Source organism: Cetorhinus maximus, chromosome 11 (genome assembly GCF_964194155.1).
Source record: "Cetorhinus maximus chromosome 11, sCetMax3.hap1.1, whole genome shotgun sequence".
Classification (NCBI taxonomy): Eukaryota; Metazoa; Chordata; class Chondrichthyes; order Lamniformes; family Cetorhinidae; genus Cetorhinus; species Cetorhinus maximus.
This window is the reverse complement of record NC_135889.1, coordinates 76969028-76995489: the sequence shown is the minus strand read 5'-3', so window position 1 is coordinate 76995489 and position 26462 is coordinate 76969028. Positions and strand designations below refer to the sequence as shown.

At 40.6% G+C, this 26462-nt stretch overlaps 1 protein-coding gene across 2 annotated transcripts in view; it reads right to left on the bottom strand.

The window, feature by feature from the left end:
• The window catches only part of psmd14 (proteasome 26S subunit, non-ATPase 14), a 122168-nt gene that overhangs the window by 12632 nt on the left and 83074 nt on the right, over positions 1 to 26462 (bottom strand). For both annotated transcript variants that reach the window (XM_078552270.1, XM_078552271.1), the window contains exons 7-8: positions 20980 to 21087; positions 13860 to 13934 (exon numbers count right to left, since the gene is read on the bottom strand). In XM_078552270.1, coding sequence (XP_078408396.1) covers positions 13860 to 13934; positions 20980 to 21087 — 183 coding nt within the window. The remainder of the gene's footprint in view (positions 1 to 13859; positions 13935 to 20979; positions 21088 to 26462) is intronic.

Sequence of the window (26462 nt, the reverse complement as noted above, 5' to 3'; positions counted from 1 at the left end):
CTCATTACAGCCTTGGTTCAAACATGGACAAAACAGCTGAACTCCAGAAGTGAGGTGAGAGTGATTGCCCTTGAAATCAAGGCAGGATTTGACCGAGTGTGACATCAAGACGCCTTAGCAAAGGTGGAATCAATGGGAATCAGGGTAAAGTCTACAGTGGTTGGAGTCACACCTAGCACAAAGGAAGATGGTTGTGGTTGCTGGAGGTCAATCATCTCAGTTCCAGGACATCATTGCAGGAGTTCCTCAGGATGGTGTCCTAGGCCCAACCATCTTCAGCTGCATCATCAATCAATCAATATTCCTTCCATCATAAGGTTAGAAGTGGGGATGTTTGCTGAGGATTGCGCAATGTTGAGCACTATTCGTGACTCCTCAGATACTGAAGCAGCCCATGTCCAAATGCAGCAAGATCTGGACAATATTCAGGTCTGGGCTGACAAGTTGGCAAGTAATATCTGCACCACACAAGTACCAGGCAATGACTATCTCCAACGAGAGAGAATCTAACCATCGCCCGTTGCCATTCAATGGCATTACCATTGCTGAATCCCCCACTATCAACATCATAGGGGTTACCATTGATGAGAACTGAACTGGACCAGCCGTATAAGTACGGTGGCTACAAGAGCAGGTCAAAGGCTAGGAACCCTATGGGGAGTAACTCGCCTCCTGACACCCCAATGGCTGTCCACCATCTACAAGGCACAAGTCAGGAGTGTGATTGAATACTCCCCATTTGCCTGGATGAGTGCAGCTCCAATAATACTCAAGAAGCTTGACACCAACCAGGACAAAACAGCCTGCTTGATTGGCACCCCATCCACAAACATTCATTCCTTCCACCACCGATGCACATAGCACCAATGTGTACCATTGACAAGATGCACTGCAGATGCTCACCAAGGTTCCTTAGACAGCATCTTCCAAACCCACGACTGCTACCATCTAGAAGGATAAGGTCAGCAGATACGTGGGAACACCATCACCTGGAAGTTCCCCTCCAAGCCACTCACCATCCTGACTTGGAAATATATCACGTTCCTTCACTGTCACTGGATCAAAATCCTGGAACTCCCTCCCAAACAGCACTGTGGGTGTACCCACACTACGTGGACTGCAGTGGTTCAAGAAGGCAGCTCACCACCACCACCTTCTCAAGGGCAATTAGGGATCGGCAATAAATGCTGGCCTAGCCAGTGATGCCCACATCCCATAAATGAATTTTTAAAAATATTCTTTTTGGCTGCAGAGGATAGATCCATCCATGTGAATACATGTAGCTTCTAGTTAGCATAAGTGAGCCACATTGCACACTGCTAGCACAATCGAGAATGGTCAGCAAGTGCTGTTCAATTGCGGAATCACATCTAACATTAGACATTATGTTCTGAGATCTGCAAGCATGGGTTGGTCAAATACGGCCAGTATTCTACCTATTGCGAGCAGCTGAAGGGACTTGCTGTTTCATACTATCTGCTAGTAGTTGGGACCTATATGTACCTGGTTTCGCACCAGCACTGAAATTCACATACCTCATTACTCATTTGTGATAGGTAGAATGCCTTACAGCAACTTCCTATATTAGTGGAAAATACCACTGTGTTGCTACTGCATAGTAGCAGTGTGAAATGACTAGCTTCACCTATTGCTCAAATTTTTGAGATACCTTACCCTTCCAGGGAAATTTGAAGTAGAACAGCCACTTTTCAGGTCTGAAAGTGGCAAGCTTAGGCCCATTCGGGAGTGTGCGCGATATACAGCAAGCAATGATCTGATCTGGGTAGCTATTATCCTGTAGGAAAGCTTTGATGTGCCCATGCGTCAAGCTTGCACAATGAGCAAATGGCTCAGGCCCTATTTACAAGATTGCAAATGAGGCCAATCTTATAGCACGTGGAGCTGTAGAAATCCCAACATGTATATTGAGCAGTGAAGGTTGGCTTATGGTAGACAACAGTAGAGAACTCATTAGCGGATTTCTCAGCTAGTACGTCGAGGAAAAGGAGCTTTTCAGACTGTTCCATTTCAAAGGTAAATTTGAGTGCAGGGTGAAGTGCATTAAAGTTGTGTAAAAAAAATTCTTACATGCAACTGCAGATAACGAACGTATCCTCTACGTACCCCAGAAATACGCAAGGTTAGAGTCACTCCATCGAAAACCCGTTTCTCATGGAAACTGATGAAAATGTTGGTGAGAACTGTGTAAGTCTAGTTCTGGTATTTTAAATAACTGTAGTTCTGGTATTGCTACATAATACAAACCCAATTTTAATTTTCAAAATGTCATTTCCATATTCAATGAGTTAAAATGTAGAAAAAGTTACAGAAAAATAAAGGTTTTTTTTTTAAGTCGTTCATGTGGGCATTGCTGGCTAGGCCAGCATTTATTGCCCATCCCTAACTGCCTTTGTTCAGAGGGCATTTAAGAGTCAACCACATTGCTGTGGGTCTGGAATCACATGTAGGCCAGATGAGGACAGCAGATTTCCTTCCCTAAAGGACACTGGTGAACCAGATGGGTTTTTAGGACAATTGCCAATGGTTTCGTGGTCATCATCACTTTCAATTCCAGATTTTTACTGAATTCAAATTTCACCATCTGCTGTGGTGGGATTCTAACTCGGGTCCCCAGAGCATTACCCTGGGTCTCTGGAATACTAGTCCAGTACCACTATGCCACCGCCTCCCTGCTGCATTTATATAGGGCTTTTCATGACCATCGAACATTTCAAAGCACTTTGCAGCCAATGAAGTGCTTTTTGATGTGTAGCCACTGTTATGTAGGAAACAGGGCAGCTAATTTGCACTCAGCAAACTCCCTCAAACAGCAATGTGATAATGATCAGATTATTTGTTTTTGTGATTTGATCAAGCGATAAATATTGGCCACAATACCGGGAACAATTCCCCCACTCTTTGAAATAGTTCCAGGGGATCTTTTATATCCACCCACGCAGGAAGATGGGATCTCTGTTTAAATTCTCATTCCAAAAATGGCACCTCCAACCATGCAATGCTCCCTTAATACTGCAATGGAGCATCAGTCTTGATTGTTGTGTTAAAGGCCTAGAGTGGGTCTCAAACCTGGAACTTTGTGATTCAAAGGTGAGTGCTACCAACTGAGCTGGTCTATACAGCTGGGCAATAAATGCTGACCCAGCCAGCAAAGTCCACATCCCATGAACGTATTTTTTTTTTTATGCCCATAGCAAAGAGTTACAGACCTTCAGCCATCTCTTTGGTCCTTCTTGCCTCTTGCAAGCTGTTCTCGCTTTTAATCTGCTTTCTGCAGCTTTTGTCTCTTTAAATCTGAAGCTTGGAGCAATTCTTTCTCCCTCTCACTCTTAACTTCATTAACAGGACCTTTTCCAGGGTCCTGTCCTCCCTTTGGCTAGAAGGTCTGCTTGGGACTTTCTCCTGTTTCACCCCACCAGATTTTGAAGTCTTTTCTTTAGCTTGGGACTGGCTATCTGTCCCTTCTAGGTGGCTTCTGTTTGGCAGCAGTCTACAAACTGAACTCAATTTGTGGAGCCTCCTTCTCCAGTGAGTTCTTTAATATTCCACCACCATTCACGAGTGCATGTGGTAGGACTGCAGAGCTTAGATCTGATCCGTTGGTTGTGGGATCGCTTAGCCTTGTCTATCACTTGCTGTTTATGCTGTTTGGCATGTAAGTAGTCCTGAGTTATAGCTTCACCAGGTTGACACCGCATTTTTAGGTATGCCTGGTGCTGCTCCTGACATGCCCTCCTGCACTCTTCATTGAACCAGTGTTGATCCCCTGGCTTGATGGTAATGGTAGAGTGGGGGATATGCTGTGCCATGAGGTTACAGATTGTGTTCGAGTACAATTCTGCTGCTGCTGATGGCCCACAGCGCCTCATGGATGCTCAGTCTTGAGTTGCTAGATCTGTTCAAAATCTATCCCATTTAGCACAGTGGTAGTGCCACACAACACAATGTGAAGCTGGGACTTCGTCTCCACAACAACTGTGCAGTGGTCAATCTTACCGATACTGTAATGGACAGACACATCTGCGGCAGGTAGGTTGGTGAGGATGAGGTCAAGTATGTTTTTCCTTCGTTGGTTCCCTCACCACTTGCTGCAGACCCAGTCTAGCAGCTACGTCCTTTAGGACTCGGCCAGCTTGGTCAGTAGTGGTGCTACTGAGCTATTCTTGGTGATGAACATTGAAGTCCCCCACCCAGAGTACATTCTGCACCCTTGCCACCCTCAGTGCTTCCTCCGAGTGGTATTCAACGTGAAGGAGCACTGATTCATTAGCTGAGGGAGGACGGTACGTGGTAATCAGCAGGTGGTTTCCTTGCCCATGTTTGACCTGTTGTCATAAGACTTCATGGGGTCCGGAGTAGATGTTGAGGACTCCAATGGCAACTCCCTCCTGAATCTATACCGCTGTGCTGCCACCTCTGCTGGGCCTCTCCTGCTGGTGGGACAGGACATGCTGATGATGGTGTCTGGGACATTATCTGTAAGGTACGATTTGTCAGGCTGAGACAGCTCTGCCAATTTTGGCACCAGAGTGGGGGAATTGTTAGTAAGGAGGACTTTGCAGGGCCAAGGTTGCCATTGTCGTTTCAGGTACCTAGGTCGATGCCGTTTCATGCCATCCGCTTTCATTCCTTTTTGTGACTTTGTAGCGGTTTGTTACAACTGAATGGCTTGCTAGGCCATTTCAGAGGTCTGTGGATCTGGAGTCACGTGTAGGCCAGACCAGGTATGGACAACAGATTTCCTAAAGGACATTAGTGAACCAGATGGGTTTTATAACAATCGACAATAGTTTCATGATCATCATTAGACTTTTAATTCCAGATTTTTAAAAATCCCGTGGTGGGATTCGAACCCGGGTCCCCAGAGCATTACCCTGGGTCTCTACTACTACACCATCACCTCCCCCATGTGAAGCAGTGGTATTGTTGACGGCTGAGCATTTGAGAGAGTGCATGGAAGACAGCTTGAATGTATGCGGTGACCCAGGGGACAGGAACATCGGAATCAGAAACCTGGAGGTGAACCCTCGCAGAAGACGTCTGTGAGAAAGCATTGGTTTGGGAGAAGGTTCCAAAGCGAATTCTTTGAGAGTGGAGATTGGAAACCCTCGTGTGAAAAACTGACTTCAGTGAGACTGGTTAGCTCACAGTGTGACAAGCGAATTGGGGGAGTTGATGAGAGATCCATAGCAATTGGTTGAGGTGGCATCTGTCACTTTGTTTCAGAGTGTGGTGTGCCTGACTGCAGGTTGCCAATTGTGTTACATGGACTGTGTACTTACTGTGAACATTAGAGTATAAAATAGCTTTTATAACTTGGGTTATCCTTATAAATCTGTATATATCTGTAAAACGATAATTGTGGGTGAAGGGGTATTGTAATATAGTTCATCTTTTCTTGTTGAATAAATGTTTTATTCTTTTGTTAAAAGTTTATCAGCTGAATCCTGTGACTCTGTTCAGTAGCTACTCTCCACGTATCTAAACAAACAAACAAAAGTTAGGATCTATCAAGCTGGGTTCCACCCTTGGATCAGGCTTGTCCAAGGGTAATCTCAGCTGGGTTCACAACAAAAGAGAATGCTCCCAGCACAGCACCATCCTTTAAGTAAGAACCCACTCTTACAGAAAGCACTCCTGGCTAGCTAGCATTGGTATTCTCCTGTTACTGCCAATGGCATATTTTCTACTCCCACTTTTAGAGGCTTAGTTAAGAAGTTTGAAATGGTGAAACTTCTCCATAATTTCCAAGATAATACTGTGCCATAAAACACATGCATGAGCCATTCAAAAAGTTTTCACAAGCTTTGGTAAAAGTAGTATTGGAAGGCATTTTCACCCTAATACAAAACACATATATTAACTGGTTGTAAACAGTTTCTAAAGCAATGACACAATTCCTAAATTAATCAAGAGGGCACAAGGAACCAGCTGCTGGCTAAAATCATTTTTCCCATCCTCCAAAAGAGTCAGGAGAAGGAGGCATCAAAAGCTCTATGGGTCTAGACGCATGCAAGGAATGAAGGGAACATTTGGATTATTTGCATTCGATGATGCGCGATAGAAACAGGAGAAAGACCATCAGATCTAGAAATAAAATAGATTTTCTATTTCCTACCTCAACTTTCATCTGAAGCCATATTACTTGCGATTTGAGGCAAATCTATATTTATATCTTTGTTTTTCCATGTGGAGAGTGTTCACAATGGTTGTGTTGTGAACTTGGAATTTATTTGAGCTTGAAAGGTAATGAAAATGTGTAGGCTACCTCTTCAAAGAGCTCTCTTCACATGGAACTCAACTTTTTCAGGAGAATTGTTACCTTCCAGAAATTAATATCAAGAATGCCTTCTGCCCATTTAGTTAGATGTTGTTCCATGATCTTACAGAATCAGAATGATACAGCATCATTCAGTCAATTGTGCCTTTGTCAACTCTTTGGAGGAACTATCAATTAGTCCTACTCCCGTGCTCTTTGTTCACAGCCCTGGAAATATTTCCTCTTCATGTATTTATCCACATGTTTTGTCTGCAGAAGAGGCAATCAATGAATCAATTGTCTCCATTCACAGATGTCAATTCAATAGAATATACCTCTCACAGTACATAACATGGAATCAACATTACATTTCAAAACTTTTTGGAGCTGTGCAGGAATGACAAACAACTAGAATTCATTGAGAGAAATAGGGAGAGGTAGATGGTCAGTAGACCAAACTTATATGCATCTTCAATGCTATGCTAAATGGCACTCTAAAACTAGTTATTCTCAAAGCATACACTGTCACAACTATATAAATTATCTCTGCAAAGCTGAATCTTGAACTTTTTCCTTTTTCAGGTGTTTATTCAAATTGTATTTCAAACATTATATTGTTCAAAACAAAAATAAAAATACCTGGAAAAACTCAGCAGGTCTGGCAGCATCTGCGGAGACGAACACAGTTAACGTTTCGAGTCCGTATGACTCTTCAACAGAACTAAGTAAAAATAGATTGTTCAACGTAATTTCCAGTTTATCGTTGAGCTCATTTATTCAATATGGATCTCTACTCGTTCAGCAAGAGTGCCAATTCAAATCCACAATTATATAACTGAGCAGCTCGCTCAGGATAGAATTCTTCAAAATTAGAATCGCTTATTAACTTGTCGCTGGATTAAACAGTTGGTGATGAGTAAACTCTGGACCTCCAATGGATGAAATCAACATTGATAGAGTATGTAGTCAAAGCTGCTGTCAGAAATGGGGGCAAAACAATTACACATATAAAGGCATGCTGTAGTGTTCAGCATGCTGTACGGAAGGAATTACTGTCATCTGCTTCATAAATTGTCAATTGGCCATTAGTTGTCTCATGACGATCTTCCTGGATAGAATGCATTCTTGGGGGCAGGGAAGAAAATGAGAACTCTTTGAGGTTGAATAGGTTACAAGGTAATCTAGTAGCGTGAGATTGGCAGACCCATTTATTTAACACTCGAGTGAGGGTTTTCACGTTAATCCAGATTGCTGCTCAATGGCTATGTGGAAAATTGCCCAGGTATGTCCTGTACACAAAGCAGGACAAATCCAACCCACCAATTACCGCCCCATCAGTCTACTCTCGATCATCAGTAAAGTAATGGAAGGGGTCATCAACAGTGCTACCAAGTGGCACTTGCTTAGCAATCACCTGCTCACTGACGCCCAGTTTGGGTTCCACCAGGGCCACTCAGCTCCTGACCTCATTAAAACCTTGGTTCAAACATGGACAAAAGAGCTTAACTCCCGAGGTGAGGTGAGAGTAACTGCCCTTGACATCAAGGCAGCATTTGACAGTGTGGCATCAAGGAGCCCTAGCAAAACTGGAGTCAATGGGAATCAGGAGGAAAACTCTCCACTGGTTGGAGTCATACCTAGCACAAAGGAAGATGGTTGTAGTTGTTGGAGGTCAGTCATCTCAGCTCCAGGACATCAATGCAGGAGTTCCTCAAGGTAGTGCCCTCAGCCCAACATCTTCAGCTGCTTCATCAATGACCTTCCTTCTATCATAAGGTCAGAAGTGGGGATGTTTGTTGACGATTGCACAATGTTCAGCAGCATTCACGATTCCTCAGATACTGAAGCAGTCCATGTCTAAATGCAGCAAGACCTGGACAATATCCAGGCTTGGGCTCACAAGTGGCTAGTAAGATTCACGACACACAAGTGTCAGACAATGACCATCTCCAACAAGATAAAATCCAACCATCACCCCTTGATGTTCAATGACATTACCATCACTGAATCCCCACCATCAACATCCTCGGGGTTACCATTGACCAGCAACTGAATTGGACTAGCCATATAAATATTGTGGCTGCAAGAGCAGGTCAGAGGCTAGGTATCCTGCAGCTAGTGACTCACCTCCTGACTCCCAAAGCCTGTCCACCATCTACAAGGCACAAGTCAGGAGTGTGATGGAATACTCTCCACTTGCCTGGATGAGTGCAGCTCCCGCAACACTCAAGAAGCTTGACACTGTCCAGGACAAAGCAGCCCGCTCGTGTGGCACCACATCCAAAAACATTCATTCCCTCCACCACCGGCGCACAGTAGCAGAAATGTGTACCATCTACAAGATGCACTGCAGGAATTCACCAAGGCTCCTTCTGCAGCATCTTCCAAATCCACGACCACTATCATATAGAAGGACAAAGGCAGCAGATAGATGGGAACACCAGCACCTGGAGGTTCCTCTCCAAGTAACTCACCACCCTGACTTAGAAATATATCGCCATTCCTTCACTGTCGCTGGGTCAAAATCCTGGAACTCTCTCCCTAACAGCACTGTGGGTGTACCTACACCACATGAACTGCAGCGGTTCAAGAAGGCAGCTCACCACCACCTTCTAATGGATGACTAGGGATGGGCAATAAATGCTGGGCCAGCCAGCGAAGCCCACATCCCGTAAATGGATAAAAAAAAGGAGGCATAGAATTGTCAAGTGAGGGGTTGGATTTCTATGCGCTCAGCTCCAGATGATCTCATAAATCAATGTCCTAACAGGCAGGCTCGTCCTAAACACGTAAGCAACAGGGTAAATGATTTCAGTTACATCCTCTTGTAACTCTCTTCATTAAGGATGTTACTCCTTAGATATCTTAAAATATTAATGTACTAATATTGTATTCATGTATCAATAATTGGGCTATTAAGGCTGGCAAAGTGCAAAACAACTTTTCCTGGGCCCGTGTTTGCAAACATTGTCACATGTGCCCTAACTAATGTACCACCCTTTCCCTCTCAAAGCTACTATCATCACCCAACTGCTGCCCATTTTTAATCACCCTTTTCCCCATAAGGTTCTTGAACCTATTGTCATCTTCAGGCTCCATGCCAATATCTTATGAAGCTGCTTATTAAATTCCCTTCAGTCTGACTTCTAACATATTTGTAACGTTCAGAGTATCCTGGCCAAAGTCACAAAGATATTCTCTGTGACTACTGAATTATCCTCTTTGCCTTTCTCAGCTACTCCACAGTTTTTAAACAAAAATAAGATCCACATCCAATTGCTGTATCTGTATTGCACAATTTTAATTCAGAACTTTGGATGAAGCTAGCCCTAACCTTACCCTTAGTAAATGTCCTTTACCAACATGCAGATGTGAACTAAGCTTAGCTGGATAGGTTGCATTACCAGGTAGGAGAAAGCATGTTCCGTGGCAAATTCACTTACATGAATTTTTTACATTTGATTTGGAGACTCTTAAGTATGTTAACAGGTTACCTAGCTGATACCTAGCTGACCGTTTTTTTAATCCTGTACCAAAGTTAGATTATTCCAGCTTTTTTAAAAACAAGAAACCAAGGTGACAAGTCAAACCCAATGATGCAGGACTCAACAGAGATTATGAAGTAAATAAAGAAGTGATGATTAGGTTATGCCAGTTGTGTCAGGTTGCACCAATCTTTTCACACTTGCTCCAGCAGATGACATGGAGATCTTGGTCATTGATCTTTCTCTATTAAATTCTGAGTGTCTCAAAAGCTCACATAGAGCATCAACCTAGAATGTTTGCATTTTTATCATAAAGGCAAGACGGCTATGCCCTTAAATTATTGTGGGGATTAATCATTACAATCACAGTGATCTAGGTTCAAAAGAACACTTTGTTTTTCAACTATTCTTTACCTTCTTCTAAAAGAAAAAAACTATGATAATTGCAGATCTTAACACCAAACCTTGTAGAGAGTTATTGAAGTCAAGAATCATAGAGAATAATCAAAAACAGATTTCCAAGTATACAGCTCATCCACACAACAAAAATAAATTAAACCCTCAAAAATTATAGATAAAAGGAAACAGTTACTGAGAAAGGAATGAAAATCAAAATGTGAGTAACAGAAAAAATGTTTTCCATATTAATAGTCGTTTAGAAGCACAGAACTTGAATATTGCTGAAAAAAGACGTTGTCGAAACTTTTCATCTTGCACTCATCAGGACAATTCGCAAGAATACCAAATGTAAAAGTAACAACAATTTATACTTCATGAGAAAAGAGTGCTGATTAGTTGACAAGTGGACTCCGATTGATAGTGGCATTGCCATGGAGAATGCACCAGTTAACTGCCAAACTTTGTTTAAATTCAAACCAGGCAGGTTGACTCTGATTGGTCAGGCATTGCCCTGGGGAATGAATTACAGAATGGCTGTCACCAATCTTGTTCAGTTGAAACAGACAATGGCCTGAATTTCAGTCGGCGTGCAGGGGCGAGTCCGACACGCCGATGTGAAAATGATGTGCGATGATGTCAGGCGTGCGTCCCGATGTCATCGCGCTGTCTCACGATGTTTCGTTCAGTGGGCGAGCGGAGTAGGCTGTGCGCCCACTGATATTTAAAAGGCCTTTTAAGAAACTAATTTAAGGTCAACTTTACGCTGCCCGTCCAATCTTATGGTTGGTGGGCAGACAAAAGGCCAAGCAGCCTTTATGATTTTTAGGAAACCTCATCCACGAGCGGAATCAGGTTTCTAAAGCTTCTATGAGTTCAATAAAAAATTTCTCTGAAATATAAAAACATGTCCCATCTCATGTGACATAGTTTAATTAAATTTTTATACCATTTATTTATTTATTTATTTCCAAACCGCTTCAATCTCCCCGAGGAAGCCCTGTGTCTTAATTGGCCTGTCCACGTAAAATGGCAGCAAGGAGCCGATCACGGTCGGCTCCGTGACCACCCCCGCCAAGCCTGCCCGCCGACTGAAAAATTCAGGCCGATGTTTGTACATGTTCTGTCTGCGAAGAGCAGGTGTATTATTACGTATAGCTTCCAATACATCAAATGCGCCACACTGTAAGCCCAACTGACAATCTTAAATTGGTTGTCAACATAATTCTTTGCTCACTCAGGGTTATTTAGCAGATGTTGAGCACTCGCGGAATCACATCTAATGCTGGACACTATGGGCAGGATTTTCAGCTTGGTGTGCAGGCACACAACCAAGCATGAAATAGCACACGATGATATCAGGTGAGCATCCCGACGCCATCACATACTCATATTTCAGTCGGTGGGTGCGTGAGAGAATCAGCAGCGTGCCCGACAATTAAGAGGGCTATAAAGCTCATTAATCAATTAAATAAATTGAATTTTTCGCTGCCTGTCCAACCTTGTGGTTGGCGGGCGGACAAATAGGCCAGGAGACCTTTGCATTTTTTTGTGAAACCTCATCCATGGGTGGGATGAGGTTTCCAACAATGACTGAAAAAACAATTAAAAACAAACTCATTTTTCACACGTCCCTGTTCATGTGACAGAGTAACATGTGGGGACATGTTTTCCTTGTTTTTAAAATCTTTATTTTTAATTTTTTAAATCTTCAGCTCCCTGAGGCAGCTCTGTGCCTTCAGGAAACTTTCAGTGAGCGCATCCCCATGCATGCGCAAGCTTCAGCGCTTGCACTCCTCCCGCCCCCCACCCCAGCAGCGTTGTGGCTCCAGTGCGCATTTCACGCTAGCTGGCCGTTAATTGGCCAGCCAGCATTAAATTGCAGTCAGTACCCAATAGCGGGCGACGGACCATTTCGCAGCCGCTCCCAGGCCTGCCTGCCGCACCCCCCCCCCCCCACAAAGTGGGGAAAATCCTCCCCGATGTTTTGAGTTTTGCAAGCACGGACTGGTTGGATACAGTCTGTAACTTGCCCATTGCAAACAGCCAAAGGGGCATGCTATTTCATTTGTGTGATAGGCAGAATGTCTTTTTGGCTTGATGGCAGCATCCTATTAGTGGCAAACACCGTTTGTATTGCTACTGCATTACAGCAGCATGAAACGGCTAGCTTCCTCTGTTGCTTAAATTTTTGAGATGCCTTACCTTCCAGGGTAATCTGAGGTAGACTAAACTCTTTTTAGGACCAAAAGTGGCAGCCTTAGGCCCATTCATGAGTTTGCACAATATATAGCGAGCAATGATTTGATCAGGGGAGCCATTATCTCACAGGATAACTTTGATGGCACCCTATTTCAGCATCAAGCTTGCAGAGTGAACAAATGGCTCGGGTCCTATTTATGAGGTTGCCAATAAGACCAATCTTATAGTGCGGAGAACTGTAGGGATCTTGACGCATATATTGACTAGAGAAAGTAGGCTTGTGGTAGATGATAGTAGGGAACCCCCTAGCAGATTTCCCAACTAGCACATCAAGGAAAGAGAGCTCATTTGACTGCTCCATTTCAATGGCAAATTTGAGCGCAAGATAAGTCCATTAAGGCGTGTAAGGAAATCCTTATATGCAGCTACGGATTCAAATATAGCAAACATATCATCTACATATCAGAACCATGCAAGGGGTGGGGGTTGGGTGTCACTCCATTGAAGATGTGTTTCTCATGGAACTCACCAAAGATGCTTGTGAGAGTTGAGCCTAGAGCCTGCATTCATTGGTCAATATGCACGTTGGGATTCCAACAGTTCCATACACTATAAGATGGCTTATATATATTGGCACCCTAAACGAAAGGACTAGCCTGGAAATGTCAGAATTGCTGGGTCCAGAGCTACGATAACATCTCTATTCAATTTTAAATCTTCACTGATGTGTTGCTCAGGAGGCTCCCCCATCTAACCTACACAGGTGCTGCACCAAATTTTTTGCTGGTGAGTCCCGTAGTGCCCTCGCATGGCTGGAACCTATCTAATTGAATCCCGTTCAAAAACATGTTCCCCCTTTGCAATTTCGCCTTTTGCGCGATATCATGGAAATGTAACCCCCGCAAATGGCGGGACTTTACTGTAAATAAACCTGCCGTGCATCTTTCTCGCTGATAGATTCAAAACAGAATTGGACAAATACGTGAAAGGAAAGTTTTACAGGGCTACGGCATAAAAGCAGGGGAGTGGGATTAATTGGATAGGGCCATTATAGTAATACCTGGCACAGGCATGGTGGCCTAAATGGCCTCCTTCCGTTTTATCTCATTTTATAATTTTATATGATTACAATGTTTCACATACAGCATAACAGTTGTTGTTTTGTGTGAAATTTTTCCTTCATTGTACAACTGGGCTGCTTCACTAATGCTAATCAACTCAGAGTTGGTCAGGGCAATGACAATGTATTAAGTATGCCCACCTTATGACAACTATTACAGTTGTGTTATATTATGTCGCAGCTGCTATATAATGGCAAACTTAGATCGTTTATGGAAAAAGTGAAGTGTGATTAAGGGTGATCCATGGTTAACTTTTTAACAACCTTAAGATATGATGCATTAAATAGACTATGGCATGCAAATTGTAAATCAAATGAACAATTGTAAATCAAAAATAATATTGTAAAGACAAAAATTAAGATTAAAAATTAATCTTGCCTTTTGCTCAAGTTCATTCTTCCGGTAATTGATGGTGATAGAGTAGTAATGTCTGTTTAACCCATGAATCAAAGCCTAAAAAAAGTACAAAAATCATCACTGATCAATAGAAACGGGCACATCAACATAACTGGCCTAACCTGCACAATCTGGTTATTTCAATTTACTCGCTGAAAATAAGATTGACAGAAGATGCAATTGGCAATAATTTGCTGTACAAATAAGCATAAACAATGTGTTTCTCACATCAAATTTTCAAAGTGGAATTCACTCACAAACACATTTGAAAGAAAGGTTCAATCTCCTCCACTCGTTAATGTACACAATAGAAAGATTCAAGAAGAACCTTGACTACAAAGGTTTAACATGAAAAACATGTTGATTTTATTTTAGGATAAACTCCAACTCACCTAACCACATCCCATCTTCATAATTCCTCTGAATCCATGTTAGATATTGATTTGGGTGCTTTTGGAAACTTGCTCACTAATTTTCCTCTGTTACACAAAGCATCCAATCTCAGCTTTGTGTTTTCTCACAACAATGGGGTCAAGGGGAGGAGCTCAATAAAGTGGGGTAAATTAAATCCATTATTCCACCATTAGCTCCAATACAAAAGGTGAAAAATAACCATTTTCGCAGCAGCTAGTCTCAGAAGCACTGAGAAAATTGTTCATTCATTTCATGAGATTTTTTTAAAAATGCTTTGAAAGCATAGTGTTCCTAGGTGTAAAATGTGTGCAGCCTACAAAAATCTGAGGGAAGAAAACTACTGAGAAGGTGTTGAGGAAAAGAGGAGCAATATGCTCATACAATTTTTATTGAAATGAAATTAATTCAAGAATCTAAAATAATGTATTATATTTTATTTTTGTGACTGGAACTTATAATTGACACGTAGCCCTTAGTTTAAAAATAAAGTAGCACAGCTGTCTACATCTATCTTCCAACTTAAATTGCTACAATTGCAGAACCAGGAACTAGGTCAAAATATTGACATTGACAACACTAGCAAGCCATCTGTAAATAAAGATGTGTAATTTTTTTTAAAGTTAATTAATTTTAGGAATTAAAAAAAAGTATACTCCAAATGTCACAAGTAAATTTGCTAAAACACCTGTGGGGAAAAAAAAATCAGTGCTTTTTTTGATATTTTGTCCCGGGTTACAGCAATTCCCTCCTGTACTCATCCAAGAACCTCCTCCCTACTTTTTTCCCCAGTTATGTAATAAAAAACACAAAATTTAAATTTATTACAGAAGGCAAGCAACATCAAGTCTACTAAGTGGACCAAAAAACCTAATTGTCTTAAGGACAATAATGCTTTCAGCTGTATAGTATGAACAAAAAATAGTTTTTGAATTGAACATGGATGTTTCTCCTTTATGAAATGACATTTCTACTCTAATGCTGCGCTGAAATACAACTCAGCCTGTACAGAATTAAGAAATTATAGTCCAGGGGTGCAAAGACTCATATACTTCAATTTTATCAATGATCAATGTTATACATAGAAAAGTTTAGGCTTTTTAGAGGAACTAAAGTGTAATTTTTGGAGGGACTAGTTTGTTAATATGTATTATATGCAGAAGTTACATGGAGAATACCTAGGTAGGAATTTTAAGCTGATTAGAATTTTATTTACAATTAATAGTGATGGGGGATTGTATAGTTAGGAGACCAGACTGGCATTGCTGCGGCCACAGGCGTGAATCCAGGATGGCATGTTGCTTCCCTCATACCTGGGTCAAGGATGTCACTGAGCTGCAAAGGACTGAGGGGAAGCTGAACAGCCAGAGGTCATGATCCATTTCGTCATCAAGGACATAGGTAGAAAAAGGAATAGGCTCTGCAGGCAGAATTCAAAGCTAGGAAAGAAACCAGGAATCAGAGCCTCAGAGGTAGAAATATCCAGATTACTCCCAGACCCACGCATGAGTGAGAATTGAGCAGATGAATGCAGGCTGGAGGGGTGGGTGCAGGAGGGAGGGCTTTAGGATTCCAAGAGCATTGAGACTGGATGTAATGGAAATCGGACCTTTACAGGCCAGACAGGTTGCACTTGAACAAAGCCAGGACTAATCCTTGCAGGACAGTTTCCTGGCACCGTTGGGGAGGGTTTATACTAAATTAAGGAGCATTTAAACTAACTTGGCAGGGGTATCAGGAGGTATCATTCGAGAGGAAAAACCAAGGTGCACAAAATTAGGACAGAAAGCACTAAAGTTGGAAACAGTAATGTATGAGGTGTATGCCCACGCAGAAGATGCAACACCTGCCCCTTCACTTCCTCTCTCCTCACCGTCCAAGGGCCCAAACACTCCTTTCAAGTGAAGCAGCATTTCACTTGCATTTCCCCTAACTTAGTCTACTGCATTCGTTGCTCCCAATGCGGTCTCCTCTACATTGGAGAGACCAAACGCAAACTGGGCGACCGTTTTGCAGAACACCTGCGGTCTGTCCGCAAGAAAGACCCAAACCTCCCTGTCGCTTGCCATTTTAACACTCCACCCTGTTCTCTTGCCCACATGTCTGTCCTTGGCTTGCTGCATTGTTCCAGTGAAGCCCAACGCAAACTGGAGGAACAGCACCTCATCTTCCGACTAGGCACTTTACAGCCTTCCGGGCTGAATATTGAATTCAACAACTTTAGATCTTAAACTCCCCCTCCCCCCATCCCCACCCCGTTTCTCCCCCCTCCCCTTTTTTTTCAATAATTTATATAGATTCTTCTTTTCCCACCTATTTCCATTATTTTTAAATCTAAAACTAAAACCTTGTTAGTCTTTCCACCCCACCCCCACTAGAGCTGTACCTTGAGTGTCCTGTCTTCCATTCTTAATTAGCACTTTTCTTACACAAATATCACCACCTTCAACACCTCTTTGATCCTTTTGTCTGTGGCATCTTTTGATTATCTGCTCCTATCACTGCTTGCTTATCTCCCCAATCACCGCACCCTCAACTTCTCTCTCTCCCCGCCCCCCCCACCTTAAACCAGCTTATATTTCTCCTTTCTCCTAACTATGCTTCAGTTCTGCCGAAGGGTCGTGAAGGCTCGAAACGTTAACTGATTTCTTCTCCACCGATGCTGCCAGACCTGCTGAGTTTTTCCAGGTAATTCTGTTTTTGTTTTGGATTTCCAGCATCCGCAGTAGCTTTTAGCTTTTTGTTTTTATTTATGTATGAGGTGAGGTCAGACTAAGAGGGAAGGTAATAAGTTCTAAAGTATTACATGAGATTACTTAGGATATTACAGCATGGGAACAGGACATGCAGCCCTGCCACTCCATGCGACATTTATGCTCCACTTGAGCATCCTCCCAACTTTCCTCATCTATATCCAACACTAACCCTCTATTCCCTTCTCCCTCAGATGTTTGTCTTCCTTTCCCTTAAATGCATCTATACTATTCACAATTATGGCATATTATTCAACCACTCCTTGTGGTAGCGAGTTCCACATTCTCACCACACTAGTTTCTTCTGAATTTCCTAATGGATTACTGTTTTCTCTTCCCTAGATTTTTTTTTTTTTTAAATGCGTGGATGTAATTCATCCGGACCATGGGCTTTAACCTCCTCAAGTCTGCTTAGTTTATACAATAGATCCCCTTTTAAAAAAAAGTTAAATGCACTTGCAATTATCTCATTGCTCATGTCATTATTCAAAGTCATTTTTTGTTCTTTCCCCCCAGTAAATATTGAAGGGAAATAATTAATATTTCTGCCAGCTCTTTATCGCTTACTGTGGTATCATTCTGCCTATCCCTTAATGGTCCTATTCCTATTCCTCCCACTCTTTTTTTATTGATGTGCCTATAAAATATTTTACTATTTTGTTTTATGTTCCTTGATAATTTAATTTCATAGTTCCTCCTTGCTTTCCTAACTGTTTTTTTTACTTATCTCCTAACCACTGTGTTCTCTCTTATCATGCACTCATCTGCTGTCTATGTACTTAGTGTATGCTTCACTAATTCTCAATTGTTCCTTTACATCTTTATTCATCCATAGAGATTTTCAGTGCATATATGTGAACACATGGAGTTTGGTAAATAATGCTGGTCAGCTGCAGGCAGAGTAGCAAAGCACAATTATAATGTTGTGGCAATAATGGAGACCTGGTTCAAAAAAGGGCAAAATCTTCATGAAGGTACTAAATCTTCCTGAGCGGAAAGATAGGGAAGGAAAGAAAGGAAGAGAAGTGGCAGTGTTGATTAAGGAGAATATTACTGTGCTGGAGAAAAATTATCCAGAGGGGTCAAGGATAGAATCTATTTGGTTAGAGCTATGAGACAATACAGGTACTACAACACTACTGGGTGTATTCTATAGGCCTCCAACTAGTGAGAAAGATACAAAGGAACAAAATTGCAAGGAAATTATAGAGGGGTGCAAAACTATAGAATAGTTATAATGGGGGACTTCAATTAACCTAATACAGACTGGGATAGCAGTAGTATTAAGAGTAGAGTATCTAAAGTGTGTTCAGGAGAATATTCTACATCAGTGTTTCCTGTCCAACAAGGAAGGTAGCATTGATGGATCCGATTCTAGGGAATGAGGTGGGTCAAGTGATTCAAGTGTCAGTAGAGAAACGTTGATCACAGTATCATAAGGTTTAGATTAGCTATGGCAAAGGACAAAAAGCAATCCAGATAAAGATAATTAATTGGGGGAGGGCTAATTTCAATGGGGTGTGAATGAATCTGGCCCAAGTAAATTGGAATCAAAGATTAGCAGACAAAACTGTAATTGAACAATGACTTGCCTTTAAAAAGGAGATAGTTCAGGTACAGTTGAGGTACATTTCCATGAGGGGGAAAAGTAGAACAAACAAAGCCAGAATTCTCTGGATGATTAAAGAAATGAAGAGTAAGATGAAGCAGAAGTATGACAGATGTCAGGTTGATAATTCAAGTGGGAACCAGGCTGGGTTTTAAGGAGCATCTTAAAAGGAGAGAGGTATAGAGGCAAAGATGTTTAAAGAGGGAATTCCAAGCTTAGGCTGAAGCCATTGCCACCAATGGTGGAGTAAATAAAAACACAGAAATCCGAGAAGGTTGTAGGGCTGCAGGAGGTTACAAAGATAGGGTAGGGAGAAGCCATGGGAGGATCTGAAGACAAGGAGGAGAGTTTTTTTTGAAATCAAGGTATTGTCAGACCAGGAACCAATATTAGTCAGTGGGCAGAGATGTGGTGAGTGAATAAGTCCTAGTGCGAGTTCGGATTTGGGCAGCAGATGAACTCAAGTTTACAGAGCGTGCAAGGTGGGAGGACAGCCAGGTAGCATTGGAACAATTGAATCTGGAGGTAACAAAGGCATGGATGGGCATTGCCACAGCAAATGAGCTGAGGCAGAAGCAAGCAATGTTATGGGGGTGAAGTAGTCAGTCTTGGTCATTGAGAAGTTACGGGTTGAAAACTCAGTTCAGGGACAAATAGGATGCTACGGTTGCCAACAGCCAGACAGGGGCTAGGAAGAAGGATGGAGCTGGTGAATAAGGGGCAGAGTTGGTGGTGGGGAAAAGACAATGACTTTGATTTTCTCACTATTTAGTTGCAGAAAATTTCTACTCATCCACTACTGATGAGCAATAGGAGAGGCCGATCACAGGGTGGGGGGCTCCTGAGGAATGTGCAGTAAGAGAAAGAGAATCCAATGCAGGTGATTCTCTGGCTGTGATGGGATTGATAGAAAAGGAACCAGGTGAGGGCAATTGCAGACAGCTGGATAACTGAGCGCTGGAGGGGGGGTGTGGTCAACAGTGCCAAAGGCAGCAAACAGGTCAAGGAGGAATAATTTACCAGTCAGTCAAATATGATGTCAGTTATGACTTTGATATGAGTTGTGTCAGTGCTGTAGTAGCCAGTGTACACATTTTAAAATCAGAAGCAAAAAAAGTTAGTCATTATTTTTGAATTTGATTAAGAGATACCAATTAAGACTCCATCTAACAATAACACTGTTCCTCTACATTATTAGAGAGGGAGATAGATGTAACCTAATTAGTTTATATGTCCACTAGCCGATGCCAACTTTTATAATGTTCTTCTTTATAAGTGCTGATTGGAATTTTTCATTTTATTTTCCTGACCTCGTTGCTGCTGAGTTTTACGACACATCAACAAAGAACAGACAACAGGCCTAGACTTAATAAAACTACAACTTTCAGTTTGAATAAACAGGTTCTCCACAAAATCTAATCATGATTCCTCAATACATTGTACTTCCTGCATTACCAAAACAAGTCCATATCAAATCCTTTTACCTAAAATTAATGTCTCCTGGACTTAGAGAAATCTTTGAACTGGGGATACTTTTGAAACATTTTTTCTTAAAATTATTTTTCTTGGAACACAAAGAAGCATGCATATTCCTTCTTAGGTTACAGGTGCAATTAAATGTGTTTCAAAAGGCATAAAAATACTTTACTTGTATATTGACTTCCTTCTGTATCTACAGGATACCATTCCTGTTGTAATGATTTGGAACAATGTCATGAAATTAACAAGAGAGGTCATTATAGCACAGTCATAAAAGGGTCAGGGAACTATTCTCCTGAAACATGCATGTATGGACTTGTCTATACCCATTCAAAACCCCTGGCACATTTTCTGCTCATTATCTTTGATAGTTGTATAGACTTCAATAAAAGTACAACTTAAAACCATAAGCCAAGATCCTCTACAATCTTCTTGCTTGATACTATAATAGTATCAATAGGCTTTTTCATTGCAGTACTTAATTAAGGTTTGCAAATCAAAAAGTCAGATAAAAATAGTGTTATATGAATTCTTAATCTGAAATGGCCAAGCCCGATTGTTATTAACACAATATATGCAAGAGCGATGTTCTCTGTAAGCTTTGTGCACATGCAGCAACCTGGAAGGTACTGTACAGGCCTCGCACAAGCTGTTCCCTTTAAGATGATGCATGTGTATGGCCACGCAAAACAAAATTTATAAAGGACGTTCTTAAAGATTATGGTTGATATGACATAAACCAGACCTTTTAAAATGCAAAAGGTCCAATTTTCCTCTTCAGTAAATATCTCAAGAACTGTTCATTTTAACCATATAAACGGAAATGTTAATTTATGATGGATATATTTACCTGGATAGATGGCTTGTTCAGATGACCAAGATTGGAAGTTGTTTGCCTCGGCTCGTGTCCTAACACCATCATATTAGCATTGATCAGTCTAAAGGCATCGATAACAACCTATTTGAAGAAATGAAAGAAAAGTCATTCCATTTTAGCTTAAGAAAATGGTAAAACCTTGGTGTCACATCTGGCTTTGGCTCCTATCCAGACAAAGACTTAATGAAAAACCAAACAGAAGGAATTTCCTGCTGATGGCACTTTATAACTTGTAATGCAATGTGACATCAATTAAACACATAATTTGTATGGAGCATCAGTGGGGGAATATATAGTTATGAAAATGTGCTTGCTCATCTTACAGCCTAGTTAGTTAAAGAATTATTTATAACCTACGTTTTGGGAAGAATACAATATAATTCATTCATCTCATCTTGATACAATAACTGAATAGTCTGTTGTTCTTATATATATTTGTCAGCCAGATCTCATCTAATCAATATGAATGACAGGGAGTGAATAAGACTGAAAGTGAGCACAGGCTAAGGGATTATATGTAAAGCCCAGCACTGTCACATCAATGAAATGATCACAATACTCGAAATGACAACAAAATTATAGCCAGCAAGCAACTCCCTCTTGCATTCTACTCTAGTCATATGCCTTTGCTTACCCTGCCCAAGTAAAGAGTCTGTCCCTTGTCTGATAGATTAAGACGTCCCTCATCAGTGTCACAATCAGGACAAAACAAAGCATGATAAACTGAAGGCAAGGTCATCTGTGATTCATGACAGGTTACTTTGTAGCTAGCTAGCTTTACAGTATTAATAAAATATTAATATGGATATATTTATAGTATTAGACAGTAATAACCTACCCAATGCTACCCATACTTAATAAAAGGAAATTCTGAATATTTATTCCAAATATTCCATTTGAACTACAATATTTGAAACCTATCTGAAACAGAAATAAATGAGAAAATTTCCTTATTTATCAACCATAAAAAATTATGGGTTTCTGTCCTGTATCCACCTAAATACCCTAATCTACAATAAGACTTCTCTCTGGTGACACTGGAAGCAATCTTTTTCCAGCTCAAGACTTCCAATGTCGGAGCAAATCAGCTTCTGCTATGGAAGAGGGAACACTACTTATCCACAGAGAAATACATGGACAATCACTGTGGTCATTAAGCCTTTATTAGCTCATTTTACCAGAGATATGTGTACTCATCATCCCAGGTGAATCCAGTTTACCTTTCTGCAGTGTTATCTGTTTTAAACCACATTTTCACAAGCTCCATTTTAGAGTAAAGATAAACATGTGAAATATTCAGTTCAAATTCAGTTTATGGACCCTGAAAATGATCACTGTTTATTAGGAACAAATAACATCTGAATACAGTAATGTATTAGAGATGCTAGATTTATGGTATATGCATATCTAGAAGCAAAATGAGTTCACTGGATTAGGAAAAAAATATGGGGGAATTTTAGTCAGTTAACTAATACAGTAGCTCAGTACTTTAGATATTGAACAATATTTCCATTTTTAATAACATTTGAATACTTAGGGCTATAACAGTAATAAAACAAAACCCATGTTATCTGTAACCAGCTACTACTCTTATGTGAAATGGGCCACACACAAATTATTAAAGCAGGTCACAATTATCTCTATGTTTCCAGTTCACAAAATATCCAAAAATTTAGTCCTAATTGATGCTTTAGTTCCGTAACCTGCTTGGCCATTGACTGAGATGAAGGGCTTGGGGCGGGGGCAAAATAAAAATCAAGGCTTCTACTGTATTGTATGTTATTGGGTAGAGTGTTTCATGTCAAAAATTGGGGTAAACACTCCTTGTGCAGGATACTGTGAATAATAATTCTGGAGCAAATGCAATCAAAACACAATTTTAAATGTTATTCAAAAATTACTTTTATATCTCTGCAGAAAATGTTAAATCAGTTGAATGGGACACTTATAAATGCAGTCACAACTTACTATAAGCAAATGTATTTGTATTTCACCAGTTGTAATTTAACTCTCCCTGTGTTCTGCCAAGTTTACTTTTTCAGGCAAGGTTAATTTGCAGGGGTTTCAAATCAACTTACTGTTGGGCCTGAGAATGTCCTACTTTTCATCCAATTTCCATCACCTATCCCCAGCTGTCTTCAGAACCTAATCTCTTACTGGCTGGAAAACAACCTTTGAAATTAGCTTTTGGTCAATTAATTTTTCTTTTAGAAAGTTTCTTCCAACTAAAAGAAAGTGACCAATGCAAGCTGGGAGGCAGAAGAAAGGTAAATGAAAGATTTTGAATGTTAAAATAGCAAAAACAAGTACCGAGCAAAGCTTAGAAAGAACAGAGACAAAGGAAGAAAAAAAGATGATGGCAAGATAAATTAAGTTTTAAAATGTTTTAGGTATAAAATTATCACACTACTAAATCTATCCCTTATGTTTAAGTAACTTCTGTCTCCTAACAGTCCACAGATGTTAATACTCTGCTTCAAACCTAGCTTTCACCACCAAAATTCAACTACGCACCCGGCCCCTGCCACAAACCTATTCTCCCACCACTTCAAGCATCTACTGATTTTGCTGTAACTGTGGCAAGACTTGTCTTCCTGAATCTCAGCTCATGTCAGAGAATATGTACATCTGTGAAAAATTACTGTCTAAAGGGGATATGATGTCATACATGGACCAACAAGCCAAACTTAAGAGGACAAAAATCATTTGAATATTGCAGAAATTTTCAATAACTAAAGTTTAAGCTCCACTTTCAACTCATCACTTCTATAAAACAGTTATCAAAGGCAGATTTTAAAATTAATGTTCTGCAGTCAAATGCCAAGAATATTTAATGACTATCTAGCAAATGTCACCATCCCTACAATTGAAAACCAATCCCAGAATATAATTTAAATGCTGAGGAGCAGAATTCTGCTATTTTATATTGAAATATCATTTTTACAGCCTCTTGGTACAGAATCATGAACCCTTTGTCTTGGAGGTGGGAAATTAGTGAAATTTGAACTGCCATCTTTATACGCTTGCTAAATCTAAGAGAGAATTCTGAGGATTGAAAACTGACTAGCTTAAGTTACTCTTCATAAAGGGGTAAAGAGACCTATCTGGGTACTTTAGACCTAACAACTTATAAGTTACGTTAAAAACAAGTTGAAATGATTTTTTATGGGATTGAGTGAGAATCATTCAAAATTGGACCTTCATTAAAAAGACAGAGCATAGATTCAGAAGCGTTCATGCTTAACTTATTGTTTTTTTAAAGATATATTAATAAACAAGTGAAATGTGGTTATTACACATTTAAAATTTTATCAAACTCTTGGGAAGGTCCCATGACAATGTTTAATGTGGAGTTGTGATCAGGTATCATAGCAAAACATTAACTTTTCTTTATCTTTCCAACACTGATTGATATGCTGCAAATATCCCCTGCCTTCTGTTACTTCTGCAAATATCAAAATAAGTTCCTCTTATGTTTCAACAAGCTTATTGAGTAACTAAGACAAACAGATCAGGGTGCTCCAAGGTTGAATCTCTGATACCTGCTAAATTGTCTCTCTCCTGAGACAGTAGCACCTCCAAGTTCGGGAGAGGAAGGTTCAAAAGGAATTCCACTTCTGTTAACTGTGGGCGGGATCTTGCGGCCCTGCCGCAAGTCAATGGACTTCTGGCTGGGGTGCCGCCTCGCCCGCAGCAGGTCCTGCCCGCGAATGGGCCGGAAAATCCCGGCTTATGGGTTTTGAGACAACAGATATGATACCTCCCAAGGTCAAATAATGTGCCACTCATTTATATAGAATACATATTTTTGTTTCAAAATGAGTATTTGAGATGTCAGTGGGAAAATGGTTAAGACAGCTGAGTCCAACACTGAATCACAGAATTGTTACGGCGTAGAAGGCAGCCATTTGGCCCATCATGTCTGTGCCAGTTCTCTAAATGAGAATTAAGACAGTGCCATTCTCCTGCCCTTTTCCCATACCCTCGCACATTGTTTCTATTCAAATAATCATCTAATGCCCTCTTGAATGGCTCTATTGAACCTGCCTCCGTCACACTTCCAGGCAGTGCATTCCAGACTCGAACCACTTGCTGTGTGAAAAAGTTTTTTTCACATCACATTGGCTTCTTTTGTAAATCACTTTAAATCTGTTCCCTCTTGTTCTCGATCTTTTTACGAGCAGGATCAGTTTTGCCCTATCTACTTTGCCAACCCTCATGATTTTAAACACCTGTGTCAAATCTCCTCTTAGCCTTCTCCTCTCCAAGGAGAATAGTCCCAACTTCTCCAATAACTCATAACTGAAGTGTCTCATCCCTGGGACCATTCTTGTAAACCTCTTTTGCACTGTCTTCAATGCGCTCACATCGTTCCTATAGTGTGGTGCCCAGAAATGTACACAATACTCCAGCTGAGGTCTAACTAGTGTCTTATAACAGTGACAAGCCCGAATTAATTGTCATATTATTAAAACATTGAGGATTAATGACTAATAAAGGGTGTTAGTTCAGTTCCATCATAACCATCAATTTTAGGAAATCTCACTCAGCTCTACACAATTCTGTGTCACATGTGTGCACCTTTGTTTAAAAATCTATTTTACAATCCACTTAGGACCTAAAAAAGAACAGAATAGGATACTTTATAAATTATGAAAAGCTAGAGACACTGGAGATCCACATACCTGGATCATTAAAATGTCGAGAACAGGTACTGAAGATAATCAGAAAGGGTTAATGGAATTCTGGCCTTTATATCCACAGGACTAGACTTCAAGGGGAGAGTCACGATTTAGTTATACAAAGCCATGTTTAGGCCACACATCTGAAGAAATGTGAGCAGTTCTGTACAGCACATTGTGAAAAGGATATATTGACCTTGGAGGGAGTGCTGCATAGGTTTTCCAGAATTGTACCTGGACCCCAACAATTAAAGTACGTGGAGAGATTACACAAACTAGGGCTGTATTCCTGGTATTTAGAAGGTTAAGGGGTGATTTGATTGAAGTTTTCAGGTCATTAAGGGGAACAGATAAGGTAAACAGAGACCAACTGATTATTTTCGTTAGTTGGGGAGTCTAGGACCAGGGAACCAGTCTAAAAATTAGAGACAGACCTTTCAGGAGTAAAATTAGTAAACACTTCTACACACACAGGTAGAAATAGTTTGGAACACTTGTCTTCAAATGTCAATTGATGCAAGATAATTTTTAATGTTAAATCTGAAATTGACTTTAGCTATCCATAGATATTAAGAGATATGGGGTAAAGGGTGGGTATATGGATAAAAGCAAAATACTGCGGATGCCGGAAATCTGAAACGAAAACAGAAAATGCTGCAAAAACTCAGGTCTAACAGCATCTGTGGAGAGAAAGCAGAGTTAATGTTTCAAGCCCATATGATTCTTCTTCAGAGCTAAAGAGAAGTAAAAATGTGATGAAATTTTTACTGTTTA